Source organism: Pundamilia nyererei, unplaced genomic scaffold (assembly GCF_000239375.1).
Source record: "Pundamilia nyererei isolate P.nyererei 1_Seehausen unplaced genomic scaffold, PunNye1.0 scaffold00113, whole genome shotgun sequence".
NCBI lineage: Eukaryota > Metazoa > Chordata > Actinopteri > Cichliformes > Cichlidae > Pundamilia > Pundamilia nyererei.
Window position 1 is genome coordinate 22,938 of NW_005187514.1, and position 16,476 is coordinate 39,413.

At 40.4% G+C, this 16,476-nt stretch overlaps 1 protein-coding gene across 1 annotated transcript; it reads left to right on the top strand.

Annotated features, from left to right (window-relative positions):
- The first annotated feature begins 839 nt into the window (after positions 1-839).
- Positions 840-14,252, top strand: ercc6l2 (excision repair cross-complementation group 6-like 2). Its single transcript, XM_005741697.1, has 20 exons — positions 840-1,124; positions 1,463-1,890; positions 2,008-2,124; positions 2,296-2,489; positions 2,684-2,777; positions 2,969-3,036; positions 4,382-4,589; positions 4,734-4,874; positions 5,258-5,374; positions 5,460-5,579; positions 5,658-5,729; positions 7,376-7,521; positions 7,613-7,708; positions 7,896-7,995; positions 8,117-8,269; positions 8,921-9,001; positions 9,938-10,904; positions 10,984-11,138; positions 11,618-11,775; positions 13,017-14,252. Exons 1-20 carry the CDS (start codon positions 1,097-1,099, stop codon positions 14,179-14,181), a joined length of 4,608 nt encoding a protein of 1,535 aa, XP_005741754.1. The 5' UTR covers positions 840-1,096; the 3' UTR covers positions 14,182-14,252.
- Positions 14,253-16,476: the final 2,224 nt, after the last annotated feature.

Genomic DNA, 16,476 nt, shown 5'->3' on the forward strand with positions numbered 1-16,476 from the left:
GGTTCTTACAGAAAATCTACAACCAACTCCACTGTTAATGTGTAGGTTCTCAATGCATAAGGCCAACTGGGTGGGCTGACCACTGGGTAAAATGAAAGTCCTCTGCACTTTGCAGGATGTACTTACTGTACATAAAACCTTTGTTATCAATTTGAGCACCTACAACTTCAAGTCTCATTCACCCAATCACACACATATCCATACAGAACTTTTATCTACTGTATCATTCACTCACACACCATACAGATGCATCAGAGGCAACTCTGGGTTCAGCATCAGTGCACAGGATGGACTGAGGGAACCAGGGATTGAGCTGCCAACCTTCTGATTGGCAGATAGGTAGACCATCTGCTCTTCCACCTTAGACTCACACATTGTGATCAACCCTGGTCACAACATGTGAGTCAGCCTGGCAAAATGCAAAGGAATAAATAAAAAAAAATCACTGAGATGCTCAGAGTACCTCCAAAAACCGGGGAACTACGAGGGTGAGACAAATGTGACCGATCTGTATATTGTTTATGTCATATGAAGTTAATTGTTAGTTGATATTATATTTCGTTAACTCCAAATCAGATTTGAGATGTTTTATCTCATTTTGATCATTTTTTTCGTGAATAGAGCACATTAAAACCTCAGCAGCACTTTCCACACAAGAGAGACGCATGGTTAAAGAGATGAAATCGATCGAATCATTAAACCAGACAATGTTTAATAAATGATTTAAATCAAATCAACAAAGCTGCACAAACGACATTTTTATATTTACATTTATTAAATGTAGATTCGTCGGTGAAATTTGTCGAAAGTGCGGTATAGATTGTGAAAACAGATAAACACTGAGCAGCCTGCAGTGGAGCTGATCCTGCTGTGAGCCTGTTGTGCCTTTTCCCTAAATAAAGGACGCTTGGAAGAGGAGAAAGTATGAGCGACTTACTCGGAATCACGTGACTCACACAGATAGGTTTTTCGTCTCCATTTAACCGTTTTCCTTTTTTGTATATGATGGCTGAGCTAATCTAGCAGGCTAACAAGCTACAGTGCCTTTTCCTCTACCGGAAGAAAGATCAGAGAGTGCAGCCTCTGCTTCCTCCTAATGGCTTCAACTTCTGCAGTTGGAAAAGGTATTTTTGTTCTGTTTTTCTTCCTATTCTGTCTGTTTTCTCCGTAGATAATGTTTATATTTCTATCAAGTAGCTTTTACGTTCATTTTTACATTCACAAATTAGTGATTAGCCATATTTTAGCAGTTGGTGGTAAATACCCCCTCCTGCAAAGACGTTTCTTTCCTTTTTTTGACCAATTTCTTAAAGAGTATTTGCGAAGATTATTGTTATATGTTATAGCTAGTATTATATTTGCCCAAGTTTAAATTTGCAGTCATTTTAATGACTGGAGTTAATGTGAAGTTCTTTAATACATCTACATCATTAATAAATATAATGTCACAATGATTTTGCAGCAGAATGGCGTGAAGGTGACAGTTGTCTGGCTCTACACCTAAGACATGGTGTCCTGAGAGAAGCCACTATCCAGAAACTGACCTCCAGCTCTCTTAATGAGGATACAGCATGGGTGATATTTAAAGACACTAATAAAGATGTGGGAGAGGACGAACAAGAGGCGGAAGCCATACCTGTCTCAAAACTTGTGAGACCTGGTTTGAGGGACTTCATGCATGAGAAACCTTGGTTTCCTACCAGCCTGATAGACCCCAAGTTATGTGTCCCATTAGAGCTGAGTGATACTGATGAAGACCGAGTTCCCTATACCATCAATAGATACCTTAGAGCTTACCAGCAGGAAGGTATCAGGTTCATTTACAATAACTACATCCGTTCCAGAGGTTGCATCCTGGGAGATGACATGGGCCTGGGAAAGACTGTACAGGTACAAAGCACGTTATTTTTTTTGTGAGAACTGTTAAAGTGCCAGTGTTTGTTTTTAATTTTGCTTCCTGTGGCTCTCTTCCTTTTCATTTTTGTCGTCTGTTGGATCTCACCTTAGGTCATTGGTTTTCTGGCTGCTGTATTGCACAAAACAGGCACATGGGAGGACATTGCAAACAACAGGCCCCAGTTTCTGCAGAGTCAGCAGTCATCTGAGCAAAGTAATCCCAGCAAAGTAGGTTTTTTTTTTTTTTAAAAGCTTGCTTACATAAAAATGTGACCTGTGTTTTAACAAAATTGTCAAGAAAAAAAAAACACACACTATGTATTTGATAAAGTGCAACAAGTGACAGCAGTGGAATATCACAGTCACAATTTTGACATTTCTGTGACATTTCTGTTTAAGGTGTTCCTTATTGTGGCCCCACTGTCAGTGCTTTATAACTGGAAAGATGAGCTGGACACATGGGGTCACTTCCAGTGTGTGGTGGTCCACGGACTGAGGAAAGAGGAGGAGTTGGCCCGCATTAAGAAAGGGCGAGTTGAAATTGCCCTCACTACCTATGAAACTCTTCGTCTCTGCCTGGATCAGTTTAATAAGTAAGACCCACGCTTAAAAAACATGTATAGTACATTTAGTACTATTTATAAATTAGGCTCCTTAAGAAATTGTTCATTTTAGTTTTTATTTATTTTTAAGGCACCTTAGTTGCATTTTAGATCAATTTTGTGCCGTAAATAAATTTGCCTTATCTATTTATGCCCTAGATTATATCTTTGCCTTTTCCCTACAGGATTGACTGGTCTGGTGTGGTTGTGGATGAGGCCCACAAGATAAAAAATCCAGACTCTCAGATCACTCAGGCCATGAAGGAGCTAAGATGTAAGGTTAGAGAGCTTGTGTTGTTATTTCAGAGTTCTTGTATTTAGTATGGACTACTAATGAGTCGGTATCAAATAACTGATAGTGGAAAGTGTTGATGCACTTTGTCTTTGAGGCTGTACACATTAATTTCTTAACCTTTTAGCAAGCTCAACTTTGAGTCAGGATTCTAATGCTAACTTTGTATTTCCATCAGGTCAGAATTGGTCTCACTGGAACTATTTTACAGAACAACCTGGAGGAGCTGTGGTGTGTTATGGATTGGTGGGTTAAAATTACAACCTTAAAATTTATATCACAACTTGTCTTTTAAAAAATGTGAGAGGCATAAAGCAATGCAAGTCGGGAACATGTTTGGATATGGGAGGCTATTTCACTATACCCTTTCTTTTTACAGCCCTCAGCAAGTGTTTGACCACTGTAGGATTTCAGTTGCTCAACATTTCTTGGCCTCCTCTGTTGTTTTTATTGTTTCATAATTTGTTTTTAATGGGCCATGATAGGCTGCCAAGAGAGGGACTGTGGTACTGCATGAGGAAATCAGGAGTGGCAGAGAAAACTGAGGTTGGTACAGGACATGTACGAGGACAGCGAGAACCTGGTGAAATGTGAGTTCAAGCTGGAAGTGGGATTACATCAGGGATCAGCTCTGAGCTCTTTGTTGTTTGTGATGGTAATGGACAGGTTGACAGATGAGGTCAGGCAGAAGTCTATGTGGACTATAAGATTTGTAGATGGCATTGCAATCTGTAGTGAGGGTAGACAGGCAAGGAGCGGCAGTAGTAGCGTGGATTAATTTAGATACCTGGGATCAACCATTCAAAGCAATGGACAGTGCATAACAGTGAAGAAGTGAGTGCTGGCAGAGTGGAGATGAGTGTACGGAGTGATGTGTTCCCGAAATGTTGCAGTAAGTGTGAAAGTAAGGTTTATGAGATGGTTTTAAGACCTGCTGTGTTGTATTATTTGGAGATAGCACCACTAATTCCCACAGGAGGTGCAGCTGGAGGTGGCAGATCTGAAGACGTTAAGATATTTTAGCTTGGGTTGAGCGGTTTCGAGACAAAGTTGGAAGATTGAGATTTTTTTTGAACATCCAGAGCAGGGATAATGTATATATTGGTCAAAGGATGCTGAATGTGGATCTTCCAGGTGGGAGGTTGAGAAGAAGACCACAAAGAAGATTCATAGACGAAGTGAAGGAGGACATGCAGAGGGTTGGTGTTGGAGAGCAGTATGCTAGTTATAGCGTGAGATGTAGTCAGATGCTCCACTGTGGTGACCCCTAAAAGGAGCAGCCTAAAGAAGGCATTTTTAACTAGACCATTTTAGCACCTGAATTCAGCCTTCCCTGAAAAACATCCGTGACTGTTCAACATCAATGGTCCCATCAATGTGCAGAGATGGGCACTAATGCACTCCCACACCTCCACAAATGCTTGCCTCTGGTCTTACCGTCTTACTAACAAGAACCGTTAATTCTTACTGTTAAAAATCTTACTTTAATATGTAGACTTTGCCCCATTTTCAATTAAATTTAATGAATTGCATTATGTTTTTATTTAACTTCTATGCAGGGATTCAGATTTATGTTTACTTTTCTCTTCAGGGCTATACCAGGTTGTCTTGGTAGCTTAGGCCACTTCAAGAACAAATTTTCAGATCCAATTGAGCAAGGGCAGAGGCACAGCGCAACCAAACGCGCTCTCGCTACAGGGAGGAAGGCCGTCAGAGCCCTGGTGAGGAAGATTTCTCATTGGTTCTTCAGAAGGACTAAAGCTCTTATCAAAGAACAGCTGCCCAAGAAGGACGACCGGGTAAGACTAGACGTCAGACTGACCAACACTTTTATCACTTCATGTCCTTTTATCATTTTCATAATTACATTTTTTTTTAATTCAATCAGATTTATTTGACTTAATTCCCTTCTGTATATGTATGTATGTGTTGTTTCATCGAAGGTGGTATATTGCTCTATGACAGAGTTTCAGCAGACAGTGTATCAGGCAGTGCTCGGCAGTGAAGATGTGACATTACTCCTGAGGTCATCAGAAAAATGTGACTGTCACAGCAGACGCACCCGCAGAAGCTGCTGCTATAAAGTTAGTTTTTCTCTTCTGCTATCGTGCGTCCCAAAAAGCAACGAAACACAACTTGATTCTATATGTTGAGACCAAAATCACTTTTATTGGATATTTTGTTTGTTTGTTTACATTTTATTTTACCCACTTTAAAGTATCACATCAAAATATCACAATGTATTTTAACTGCAGTTCATATAAAGTGTCTTTGTGAAGGTGCCCAATCTTTTTTTTCATTAAGTAACTGTTTTAAAGTTCATTATAGTCTGCTAGAATACACTAAGTAATAGATCCCATTAAAACAGAAAGGAAACTTTATGCTTTTGCATAAAAATCACATGTATAAAAATCAACAAGAAGATGCTTTGTCTCTTACATTAAATAATATTTTCCTTCTATCATAGACAAACTCTGATGGTGTTCATATGAAGGAGCTGTACTTTAGTTACCTGGCCATATTGAGAAAAGTTGCGAACCATGTAGCACTCCTTCAGTCTACTCCAGGCACCAGCAAGAAACAGGTAGAGTTGTGTTGCTTTGCACGTGATTCTGGATCGATTCTCTCAAGATCTTGTTCATTAAAATGACTTTCTCACTTATTTTTAGGAAAAGTATGTGAGCGCTGTTTGTGCAAAGGTATTCCAGAAGTTTCCAGAATTTGTGCATAGATGCAAAAATGAAGCATTTGAAGCCTTGTCAGACCCAATGTACAGTGGAAAAATGAAGGTAAAGCACGAAAACAGCTGCGTGATCCCTTCACTGCCAGTTTCTAAAGGGGGTTAACAGGTTTATGCTTTCTTTTAGGTGCTGCAGAAGCTTCTCAAATTTTATCTACAAAAGAGAGATAAAGTGCTTGTTTTTTCTCTCTCAACCAAGGTGAGAGCTGCGTTTGCATTTTTTGTTTCTGTGACTTTGGATGTGTGATTGCAGGTTTATATGTTGTGCAATGAGTGAATTAAATACTGAGTCGTATCTATTTTGATAGATTCCAATTTGTTCATTTAAATAGGGAGTCTTCTTCTAGGGTCTTTTTACATTATACATATTTTCCTTAGACAGTGTTATTAAAAAGCACTCTGTGCAGTTTCATTGCTATGCAGATGATACCCAGCATTATTTTTTCATCAAGCCAGATGATACAAATCTACCAGTTAAATTAGTGGCATTTCTTAAAGACCTGGATTACCTCTAATTTCCTATTTCTAAATCATCCCAAACTGAAGTTTTTGTACTTGATCCTAAAAATCTTGGAAACATGGTGTCTAACCTGATACTCTGGATGGCATTAACTTGACCTTAAGTAACACTATGAGGAGTATTGGAGTTCTTTGTGACCAGGATATGTCCTTCTGTATGCATATTAAACACATGTGTAGGACTGCATTCCTTCATTTGCAAAATATCATCCTGTCTCAGAGTGATCCTGAGAAACCAGTTCTAAATCTTTCCGTTAACAGGGAGTTTTTCCTTCCCACTGTTGCAAAGTGCTTGCTTATAGGGGGTTATGCAATTGTTTTTCTAATATTGTAGGGTCTTTACCTTACAATACAAAGTACTTTGAGGCAACTGTTGTTGTGAATTGGTGCTATGCCAATAAAATAAAATTGAACAAAGGAGCAGCCTGAACCCTGCTAATCGCGTCTTCTGTTAGATGAATTGCTTATAGAAAAAAAGGTCTAGAGGACGTGGTTTTCTCATTACATCATGTTTATTTATAAGTTTGTGGTGAAGACAATTAGACTGAGAGTGCAGTCTAATGGTTGTAGTCACCTGATACAGTATAGCTCATTTAAGCTTCAGGTATATCAATCAGCAGTTATTATAGTTTTTGCTTTCTGTTCAGTTTAATTTCACTCTCTCCAGGAATACATCAGGTGTCTTTGTGAGGTTCTGTTGAAATGCTGCTGCGTCTGCTATAATTCTGGAATTAGTTTCAGAGTGGGTTTACTCGTTAAATGTTTAATAGTTTTAGATTTGTTGTCATTATCATGTAGGTGAGATTAAAGTGCAGAGCAGTCTGATAATACACGGTCACATAGGCTTAAGTCTAAAAGTAATATTTTTATGTTAAGTATTGTTGTGTTATCTCAGTTAGGTTTTGTTTTCATTTAATTTTACAGCACTTTCACACTCACTTTTAGGTGTTATATTAGTTTTAGTTAGTTATAACCTTGAGCCTAAGTTTCTTTTTCTCAGTCTTCACATCATAACTGAAAGTACTTAATTTTTGATGTGGGCGTGGGATGCAGGCAGAGTGTGCAGAAGGGAGGAAGCATGATATGAAGTCATATTTTCATGACCTTGGTTTTACTTTAATGCTAATCATGGTGTCCATACAGGCCAGTGTAGTGCTCAGTGTTTAGCCTCACTGTAGATCTGTAAGTATAAGTTGTAAAGACTGAAGTCCAGCAGATATTTTTAGATATGCTGCTTCAGTTTACACGTGTAGGATCTATTTTCTATACAAATCTACTGATTAATAAACTCCTAAATGGTCATTTATTGTGTATTGAATCTTTTAGCTATTAGATGTGATGGAGAGCTACTGCATGGCTGTGGGCCTGGACTTCAGCAGACTGGACGGATCCACCAAATCCAAAGAGCGAGTCCAGATCGTCAGAGACTTTAACAGCTCCTCTCACATCAACCTCTGCCTGGTTTCCACCATGTCAGTTGGAAATACCAACACTTGTAGCAATTAATTTTATCCTAGGTAGTATTTGGTATTGAAACCTACTAATATGTGTATTTTCTATTAGGGCAGGTGGTCTTGGTCTTAACTTTGTTGGTGCTAATGTTGTGGTGCTGTTTGACCCCACCTGGAACCCAGCCAATGACCTTCAGGCTATTGACAGGTAGGCTGCCACCTGACTAGATATTATTTCATAGTAGTGTTTTGCTGCAGCTCTTTAGCTAACCTAACAATATTCTGGTAATTCCTAACTGTTGCATACTGCATCCAAAGTCAAGGCAGGAATGTTTGGTGTTATTGTGCCACTTTGTGCTGTTGAAAAGCATCATACTTTTTATACATCTCCTCAGGGCATATCGCATTGGCCAATGCAGGGATGTGACTGTTCTTAGGCTGATCTCACTGGGGACTGTGGAAGAGGTCATATACCTACGACAAATTTACAAACAGGTACCAGACTACTGTAAACTCATAGACATAATGTAATCTGCAATTTAAATACTGTATATACAGATGAAGCTATAGTATATAAATTAGATGCTGCATTTCCACATTCTCTCCCATTTTCCAGCAATTGCACTCCTCTGTAGTTGGCAAAGAGAGCTCCCGGCGGTATTTCGAAGCAGTGCGGGGGCATGGTGACCATAAGGATGAACTGTTTGGGATCAAAAACCTATTTAGGCTGCAAACTCAAGGGACCTGTCTCACCCGCAAGATTTTAGAGGTTAGATAGCCGACAGACCTTTTACTGTTTGACTGTGTGTGCTGCTGCCCGCCTGGACTCACATCATCCCACTGATTTATTTCCACAGTCGCAATTCAGGGTTTCACAAACCAAAATGACTTTTACTGTTTCTTGTCTTGGGCCTTTGGAGGCATTTAACACTTGCTTTGATTTTCAACTCAATATCAAGACTTAAACTACACTAGGTAGGTATGACTGTCCTGGTTTCATCATCTCAGAGCACAGAGAAAACTGGGTGTACATATTTCCATCTGCATAATAAAAGCACTACATCTCTTAATCTTTGAATTCAGGTGTTGTTAAAATAATTGGCTGTAGCTGCGTCCGCAAGGGTGGTTAGCAGGATTCAGAAATCTTGATTTATACATACAACAGTGTCACAGTACTCTAGGTTGCTTGTTGTGTTTTTAAAAAGCAGGATATTGCCCAAATAGGATTTCCCTTTACATTTCAAATTAAAGATATGTTTAAACGTACAGTTATAAAAATGGTATCCTGCAGAAGACCTAACCTGTCTCTCACAGTGTTATACTAAATACCAAAAGTGAAAGATATTGTTGTGCTGATGGTTGTGACAGAACTGAGTTGATGCTGTTCACTGAAATGTTTGTTTTGATGAATTCCTCTCAGAGAGAAGGGCAAGTGGAGGCTGGTGTTATGATGAGTACACACACAGGCAAAGACACGGAGGAGGAGACAAAGGGAGCTGGCGTGAGTAGTCTTCTCTTCTCAGAAACTCAGAACATCCCTGACTCTGTCATTCTTTCCAAGCAGACCGCTTGTCTTCTCATTCCCACGTGAACCCTGCTGTCCGTCAGTCTACCAGCCACACAGTCTCATTAAGCAGATCTCAGCTGCTGTTCTGAGAGAGTGAAAGTGACCAACTTGTACTGCACACTTCCAATTAATTACTATTAATACTTGCAAACACATCAAGTGCAGTAGACTCTGGAGTATGCTATGGAAGATAACAGATAACATTTTATTCTATTAGTGAAACTGAAGCATAAGGCTCTTGTTGTGTCACCACCACATATGAACAGCTGGGTGCCATTACTTGTTTGCGCTAATGTAAGGCACATACCACAATGAAGTCTGTCTTCCACTTTTCAGCTATTTATTTATACAGTGGTACCCCTTATCATCCTTTTCCCAGCCAGGCCTGCAGTGTGCACTATGCTGTCCTTTTTACTACTCCACTGAGAACAGTCAGAGCAGCTTTTTCCTTGCAAAAAAATCCAAAAACAAATAACGAAAACCCTGAAACACTATAGTGAATTCAGACATACTCAAAGAACCTGGATACCTGCAAAAATATGAGCTAACCTGGGTCACCTAGTTCATGAAATTGAAATTAGAATCAGTTGGGGGGCAGCCAGAGACTCATTCATGTAACACTGGAACACGTTATGACCCTTTTCTTTTTATCATTATAGAAGCTTTAAACCACATTATTGAAAGTTAACAAATAGCTTTGTATCACTTGAAAGATTGCCTGATTGGGTCACTCAGTGGTGATACAGGTGGATTTTTGAGCTAAAGCTACAGTTCACTTACAACAAGATGCAACTAATAAGAGAAATGTATTGCCTGCCCTGCTTGTCCTTTCTTTCTCAGTCTGTTTCTACCTTGTGTCTCCTGTTTTAGCAAGCTGGAGGTTCTTCACCTACAAAAGTCCATGTACCAAATGATAAACCAGTGAAGGAGAACAGCGATGCATCAAAAGTCTCCACAGGGGTGCTGGACTTCAGCAGTGAAGAGGATGAGACGGAGCAGGGGGTCAAGAGAAAGGCCTCAAACCTCAGTACAGATGATTGCAATAGGAGCAGGAGTGCTACAACAGGTCCTGGTCGAATGAGTCTCCAACAGCATGGTTTCTCCAAACTCTTTGAAAGAGTCAAAGAAGCACCAGCGCTAGAAGGACAAACGAGTCCAGAAGGTGAAGGAAGCTGCTTTGAGGAAGATCCTGAGGAGAAAAAAAGGGAAGACACGTCGACCTCCATGACAGGAAATGTCGGTGTCCATTTGGGAACAGAAACCAGGGACACATCCTGCAATTCAGACAGAAAATTAAGAGATAATGGAGATAATGGGAGACAAGACGGTGACACGGGTCTGAAACGGCAGATACGTGAAATAATTACTGTGGATGAAGATGGCAATAAAAACTCTAAAGTAGAAAAAAATAAAGTTAATAAACTCAAAACTACATTTCGCCAAAAACACAAGTTTGGTGGTTACTCAGATGAATCTGAAGACTTCGACTTAGAGGCAAAGTCGTGGTCCAAAAAGGATACTTTATATTTACATGATGGAGCAGAGAAGGGGGGAGGAAGGACAGACTGCAGTAAAAGGAGGCAAAGTGCAAGTGAAAGGGATAAAAGAAGATCAAAATACACAGAAGATATAGAGACATTCTCATCTTCAGAGGAGGAACATGTAAGTCCACACATGGAGAGATCCAGAGTTAAATTGCAAAAACTTGGGCAAAGACCTGTGACGGGCACAACAGAGAAGGAAGCTTTGATGCCGAAGGCTGTTTCATTTACAACTTTGAAAAGTCAGACAACCCTGGCATCTAAAGAAAAGAATGGAACTATTGACTGCATGCTAGGTTAGTTCCAGTGCTACTTTAAACACTTTTAATAACAAACTTGTACCAATTCTGATGGACTTTTTTTTTTCATTTCAAGGAGGTGTACAGGAGGTGGTGTACACCCACTCTAACCAGCGCGTTGTGGGTGGCAGCAAAGCAGAAGAGCTAATCAGTCGAGCTGCTGTACGGGACGTGTTTGAACGCAAAATGTACTCGCAGCTCCCGGCCAATCACCTTCTAGGAACCCAAGAGGTACAAACAAGAGGTCAAACACTGATCTGGTCCATTGATTCTTCACATAGTATGATATAGAGCCCTCAGTCAAGCGTCATACCTTTAACCCTGTGTTGATGGCAAGTTAAAGGATCATTTCACCCAGTTTATAAAACACATTTTTTTTCTGTTACATGGGAGTGGTACTTGTAGATTACTGTTGGGCAGTTTGTGCTGATTTGAAACCGAGTTGATCAGTGAAATTAATTTTAAAAAGAGTAGAACTATGGGGTAAATAAATGCTGTTCATTATGATTTAGCGTAAATTATAGGACTTTTAGGACCAGTGACTTAAGACTGTCCATTAATTGCAGCACAGTACTTCATTTTTTACATGCTCTTTCATGCCTGCAAATCTGGTCCACCGGTAATGACTATAAACTATGTTGTTGTTAGGTAACTTGACAGAGAGTGGATCAATATTTCTCTGAAACTTTACTCTTGTTTGATTGTGCCAGAGCTTGGCGGAGAGCTTGCCAGACAGTGAGCCGTGTCATTCCACTATGAGGCTGCAAGAGCTCAGTTTGGATCATCCAGTCACCTTTACCACCAAGAGTGTGCATCACACCAAACACAACACCTTCATCTTTGGCGAGACTCCCAAAGCCATACGCAGGTAGTGAATTGTAAAAGAGTTTAACTTATTTTAAGGCAGAAAAATCACATGATGATAAGAGAGGCCGGGGGGTAAAAGAGGGAGAGGTGATGAAGGTATAGGGGAAAAACTGCAACAGAAGAGTAAAAAAAATTCTGATATGGGAAGAAAAAAGTAGGATAATAAGTGAGAGGAAGGTTGGCTAGAGGAGTAATGGGGAGGAAAGGAAAAGAAAGAGCAATTTCTAGCAGTGAGGAATGAGGCCAAAACCTACTGGAGATATAGTGTTGAGTGCCCCACCTGGGCCTCAGTAATTGTGTATGTGTATTTAGTGAGGGACCACCTCTGAGCTTTTCCTTCCACCTATTTCCCAGCATCGTGCCAAAGATTACCCAGTTATGACCATGCCCAACAGTGCAGGAGTTTTCCCCTTCACAACCGCAGCCCTCCTGGGACTAACCAAAATGATCGCCTTAGGACTTCCAAACGCCCTCTGATACGTACACACACATATCCTGACAAGTATTAGCACACGTTCACATGCAGAGCATTCAAATACACGATTCTGTTCTGCTGCATCACCCCCACCCCTTTCTAAATACTCAAACGCAGACACACAGACACTGTTCGTGGCTCCAGTCTCACTCCCCGAGGGCTGTATCCCCGCCTGGAGGCTCACCAGGAAGCAAATACACACTACTTAAATTGCTATCGCCTCAGTTAACCTTGGTGTTTAATGATTAAAATCCACATGCGCATCAGGTTATACTGCTCCTACTTTTATTGTTTTGTTTTGTTTTGTTTTTTCAGTAAAAGCCACAAATGCTAGTAACACCACTATAATTCTGCTTTACCACCACGGAGGTATTTCTGTCCCCAATAATTGTTAGAGCAGAGTTTTAATAGGTGCCTAGGAGCTAATGAAAAATACTACACACTGCACTGCTTTCTGGATATGAGCATGAATATGGGATGTTTATAATTAGTTAGGCCTCACTCAATATGTGGTTAATAGTATAGGCCTTGTGGCTTTTTGAAGAGGTATTATTTGAGATTTTAAGGCATTTTATGGTCACAGATGCCAGATTCTAGCCTTGATCTTACTGTGCATTTGTGAATAGAGGTTAGGAGAAACCATTAGTTGTTAAAATATCCTGTCGTCTTCAGTATCTAACACAATTTTCTATTTTTAGATGTGGTTTTTTTGCACTTTCTTCCTTCATTATCGCCCCTTTTGTTTTCTTTTCTTTCTTTTTTTGCAGGCACCAGCTGGAGGAAATGGCAGAAAAATTCAAATTTCCCACAGTCCACCAGTTTGCTGTTGAAATTCTGAGCAAAGATTCAACCCAGAGGCTGGCCTTGCTTCACCAGTATTACACTTCACTGAACCTCCCTGAGTTGGCTGATACGGTCAAAAACAACTTCCCACAACCTGTTTCAGCACAAGCCTCCCCCTTAGCTGCTAACTCAGAGATCAAAAATCCACAAAACGATGCTTCAAAAGCCACAAAAAATTTGACATTCACTCAAAAGAATTTCAGAACTAAACCTGAAACATCGCAAAAAACTCCTGTGCCACCAAAAAAGGCTAGAAACTCAAAAGGCGATATTCCAAAACCTCGCAAAAAGCAAAGAATATCACAAAGGAATGTGCTGGAACCTCTAAGTGATGTTCCAAGTCCTGAGTCAGAGGAGCAGGACGAGACGCACTGCAGTGCCAGAGGACTCAAGCGGACAAAGGGAGGTAGTGTTTCTACTTCTGGAGCCCACATAGCTGGTGGTGGTCTTGGCGGCGATCGAGTCAGCAGCAGTGGTCTTGGGTCTGGGGAGGCTTCTGCTCGCCTGAACTGCACAGACAGAGATACCCCTTCTTCTTCGGACCTCAGCCATGGCAGTTCCGCCATGGTATCCAAACCCACAGCACGAGGAAAAGAGCAGGAGCAGAAGTCATCTTTGAGGATAAGTGAAACTTTGCTGAGGGAGCAGAGAGAAAATTCTCAGCCCCCTTCCATCTCTACTAATCGCTCCTACCTAACAGAGCTGATAGGAGACACCTCGATCCTAGATGACTTACTAAAACCCAAACCCAAGAGTTCTCAACACATCCCAAAAACACCACCCGTAGCACCTGTAAGCACCAATCTTACCACGCCTTCACCGTCCGCACTCACTTCCCACTCTGATGCAACCTTACACACCCAAACTACACACCAGGTCGAAACAACAGCACGGGCATCGAAGGGCAGTCGCAAAGACTTCTGGGACATCCTGAATGAGGGTAATGAGGAGAGTATCAATAGATTAACAGATTTAGAAGAAGTGCAGAGAGTTTGCATCACCACCAACTTTGCAGCTAGAACCGTGTCTGCGGAGAAGGACAGCAAGAGTCTCTGGAAAACTAATGACAAGTTCCTGTGGAAAAAATAGCATTTGAATTTGTATTAGTGAACAGTTTTGCAGATTTGTCTGCAAATTTTCGTACTTTTCTTTTGTTTAAAACAATTGAATCTTTTAAATTGTCTTTTATTTTTACTTTTTAAAAAAGAGAATTCTCTTGTATGTTACTAAAATAAACTTCAGTGTAATCACTCTTGAAAGTATTTAGTTGAACGTGCATATACTTTTCTGAAAATAGTTTCCCTGCTCTTCTTTTTCTTTTCTTTTTTTTCTACACTGGCTGAGCAATATACTTTGTCGTCACAGTGGTAAGTTGTATATATGTATCATGTGATGACAACAGATAATTTCCATTACACTGGACTGTTTCCAACAGAGAAACAAAAAGTGGAACTTCAGGGCGAAGCTGACTCAGATCTCATCAAACATGGTTATGGTTTGGACTTAGCATAGGCAGGAGTGCATAGTGTCAGCCCTTTAGGCCGATCACACAGGTATAGTGGCTGATCAGCTGTTCCTAAATACAGCAACTGTGAAATAACTAAACTTTTCATTTGGTAGGTGGTTGGCATCTGGGACTACACGTTTTCTTTTTCTCCCAACCAGTGGTTGTTAAGGGGTTAATGACTGGCTTCTAGGCTTGTGTGACTGATATCATAATTGTCACCCAATAAGTGTTGGTGACTGTGCAGAAATACCACTTAAAACTCCTTAATGGCTGTTAGGTCTGTGTCACTCCACACCCGTTGCTGCCTCACACCTCCCAAGAGAGTGGACATTACATAGTGTAGATGGTGATGTTTCCCTGCAGTCGTCTGCACTGTAATCTGAGCGCTCTGTGGGTCTGCTGAGTTGTGCCCCTCAGAGGGGAGAGCTGCTGTGCTATTAGTGTAATAACAATAAGCAATTCAAGACTTAAGTGGAGCAGCGAGATGAGTGATGGCAGGTAGTATTCATGCCCTTCCATTCACCCATCATCTGAAAATTTTCGTTGTAGTTGCATTTGTCAAATTAATCAAAATCTAAGCTTTGTCTTAATATGAAAAAAAAAAAAAATAAGGGTCATCTTGTTTGTTTGGGAGTGCACATTACTGTTCTGTTACACACAGCTGTGTTTGACCTCTTTCAGCTGTTGCGTTGATGTAAATGAAAGCTGCTCTGTTTAAGTGTTGTGTTCTGTGCAGCAGAAATGAGAAAGTGCGGAACATCACTGAACGTGCCTCAACAAATCATGCAGGTTGGTAAAGTGTGTGCGTGTGTCTGGGTGGTAGATCATGGCTATGTTTGCTAAATTAGAAGCCACACATCCACCACACCTGTTTAATGAATCAAAAGCCTTTTCTCTTCCAAGTCCCCAAAACATTTTTCTCTCTTTGTTTCTGATTCATCCAAAACTGAGATTTGCAGATCCCTATCGTTTTTATCTTTTTGTGTTTACTGGCAATGGTGAAGCTCACTAACTGGCTTGCAGTGGTTCCAGGCTAATGGATGTCAGCTAGCATGGCTCAGTGGCAAACAAAGCTTTCATGTCCTTAGTACTAACTACATTATTATAACAAAGATCTGCTTCTGCTGCCATGACTTATAACTGACAATGTCTCAAATCAGTTGGATTATTGTATTTTATTACTTGCCATGGGAGGCAGTTTCCCACAGATGGAGCTACAAGAAATCCCACCAAAGAGGCTGACTGTTTTTCCAGTCCTCTCATTAGTTTCTTGTCTTTATGTGTCGAGGAAAGGTTGAGAAGTCTGTTTATATTTCCTGCCACAATAACCTGAGTGTCTGTAAGCCTGTAAAATGCAGCACAGTCAAGCGAAGAGATGGCCCTGAACCTCTAAGTTTATTTTCACAGGTCAGACTGTCACACCTAGTTTGATTTGATTTGTAAAAAACTGTGAATGAGTGTTGTCACCCACTCTGACCTCAGCCTGCAGTCATCTTTGGATCGGGTTTCTATAGGTTCACTCTGCAGTGTGTGAAGAACATCTGCAGGCTGTCACAGATTAAGAAATAGCTCATGGATAAATGCATAAAACGAAGCAACCAAAAGAATCTGCGCTACGAACTGCATCTGTTGTTTTAAAGACACTGAAAAAAAAAAAAAAAAAAAACATACACATTGAAAAAAAGTAATCCCAAGTCTTCAGCGTATGAATGTGATAAATGTTGATTTACAGTACTGTACAAAATAGTTCTTTGAGCAATAGTTCTTAAAGCTTTCTGAAGTTTTTATGTGGACATTGACTGCTTTTACACTCATTTTCAGTCCAGTTCTTGGGTTTTTAAGTCGGTATAAGAATCATTCAAGCATTAAAAAGGCAC

Excerpts from the sequence above, each read along its gene's own strand:
- ercc6l2 (XM_005741697.1), top strand. The coding sequence starts at position 1,097 with ATGGCTTCAACTTCTGCAGTTGGAAAAG. Across the intron at positions 2,125-2,295 it reads AGCAAAGTAATCCCAGCAAA|GTGTTCCTTATTGTGGCCCC; the intron begins GTAGGTTTTTTT and ends TTTCTGTTTAAG. Across the intron at positions 7,522-7,612 it reads CTCTGCCTGGTTTCCACCAT|GGCAGGTGGTCTTGGTCTTA; the intron begins GTCAGTTGGAAA and ends ATTTTCTATTAG.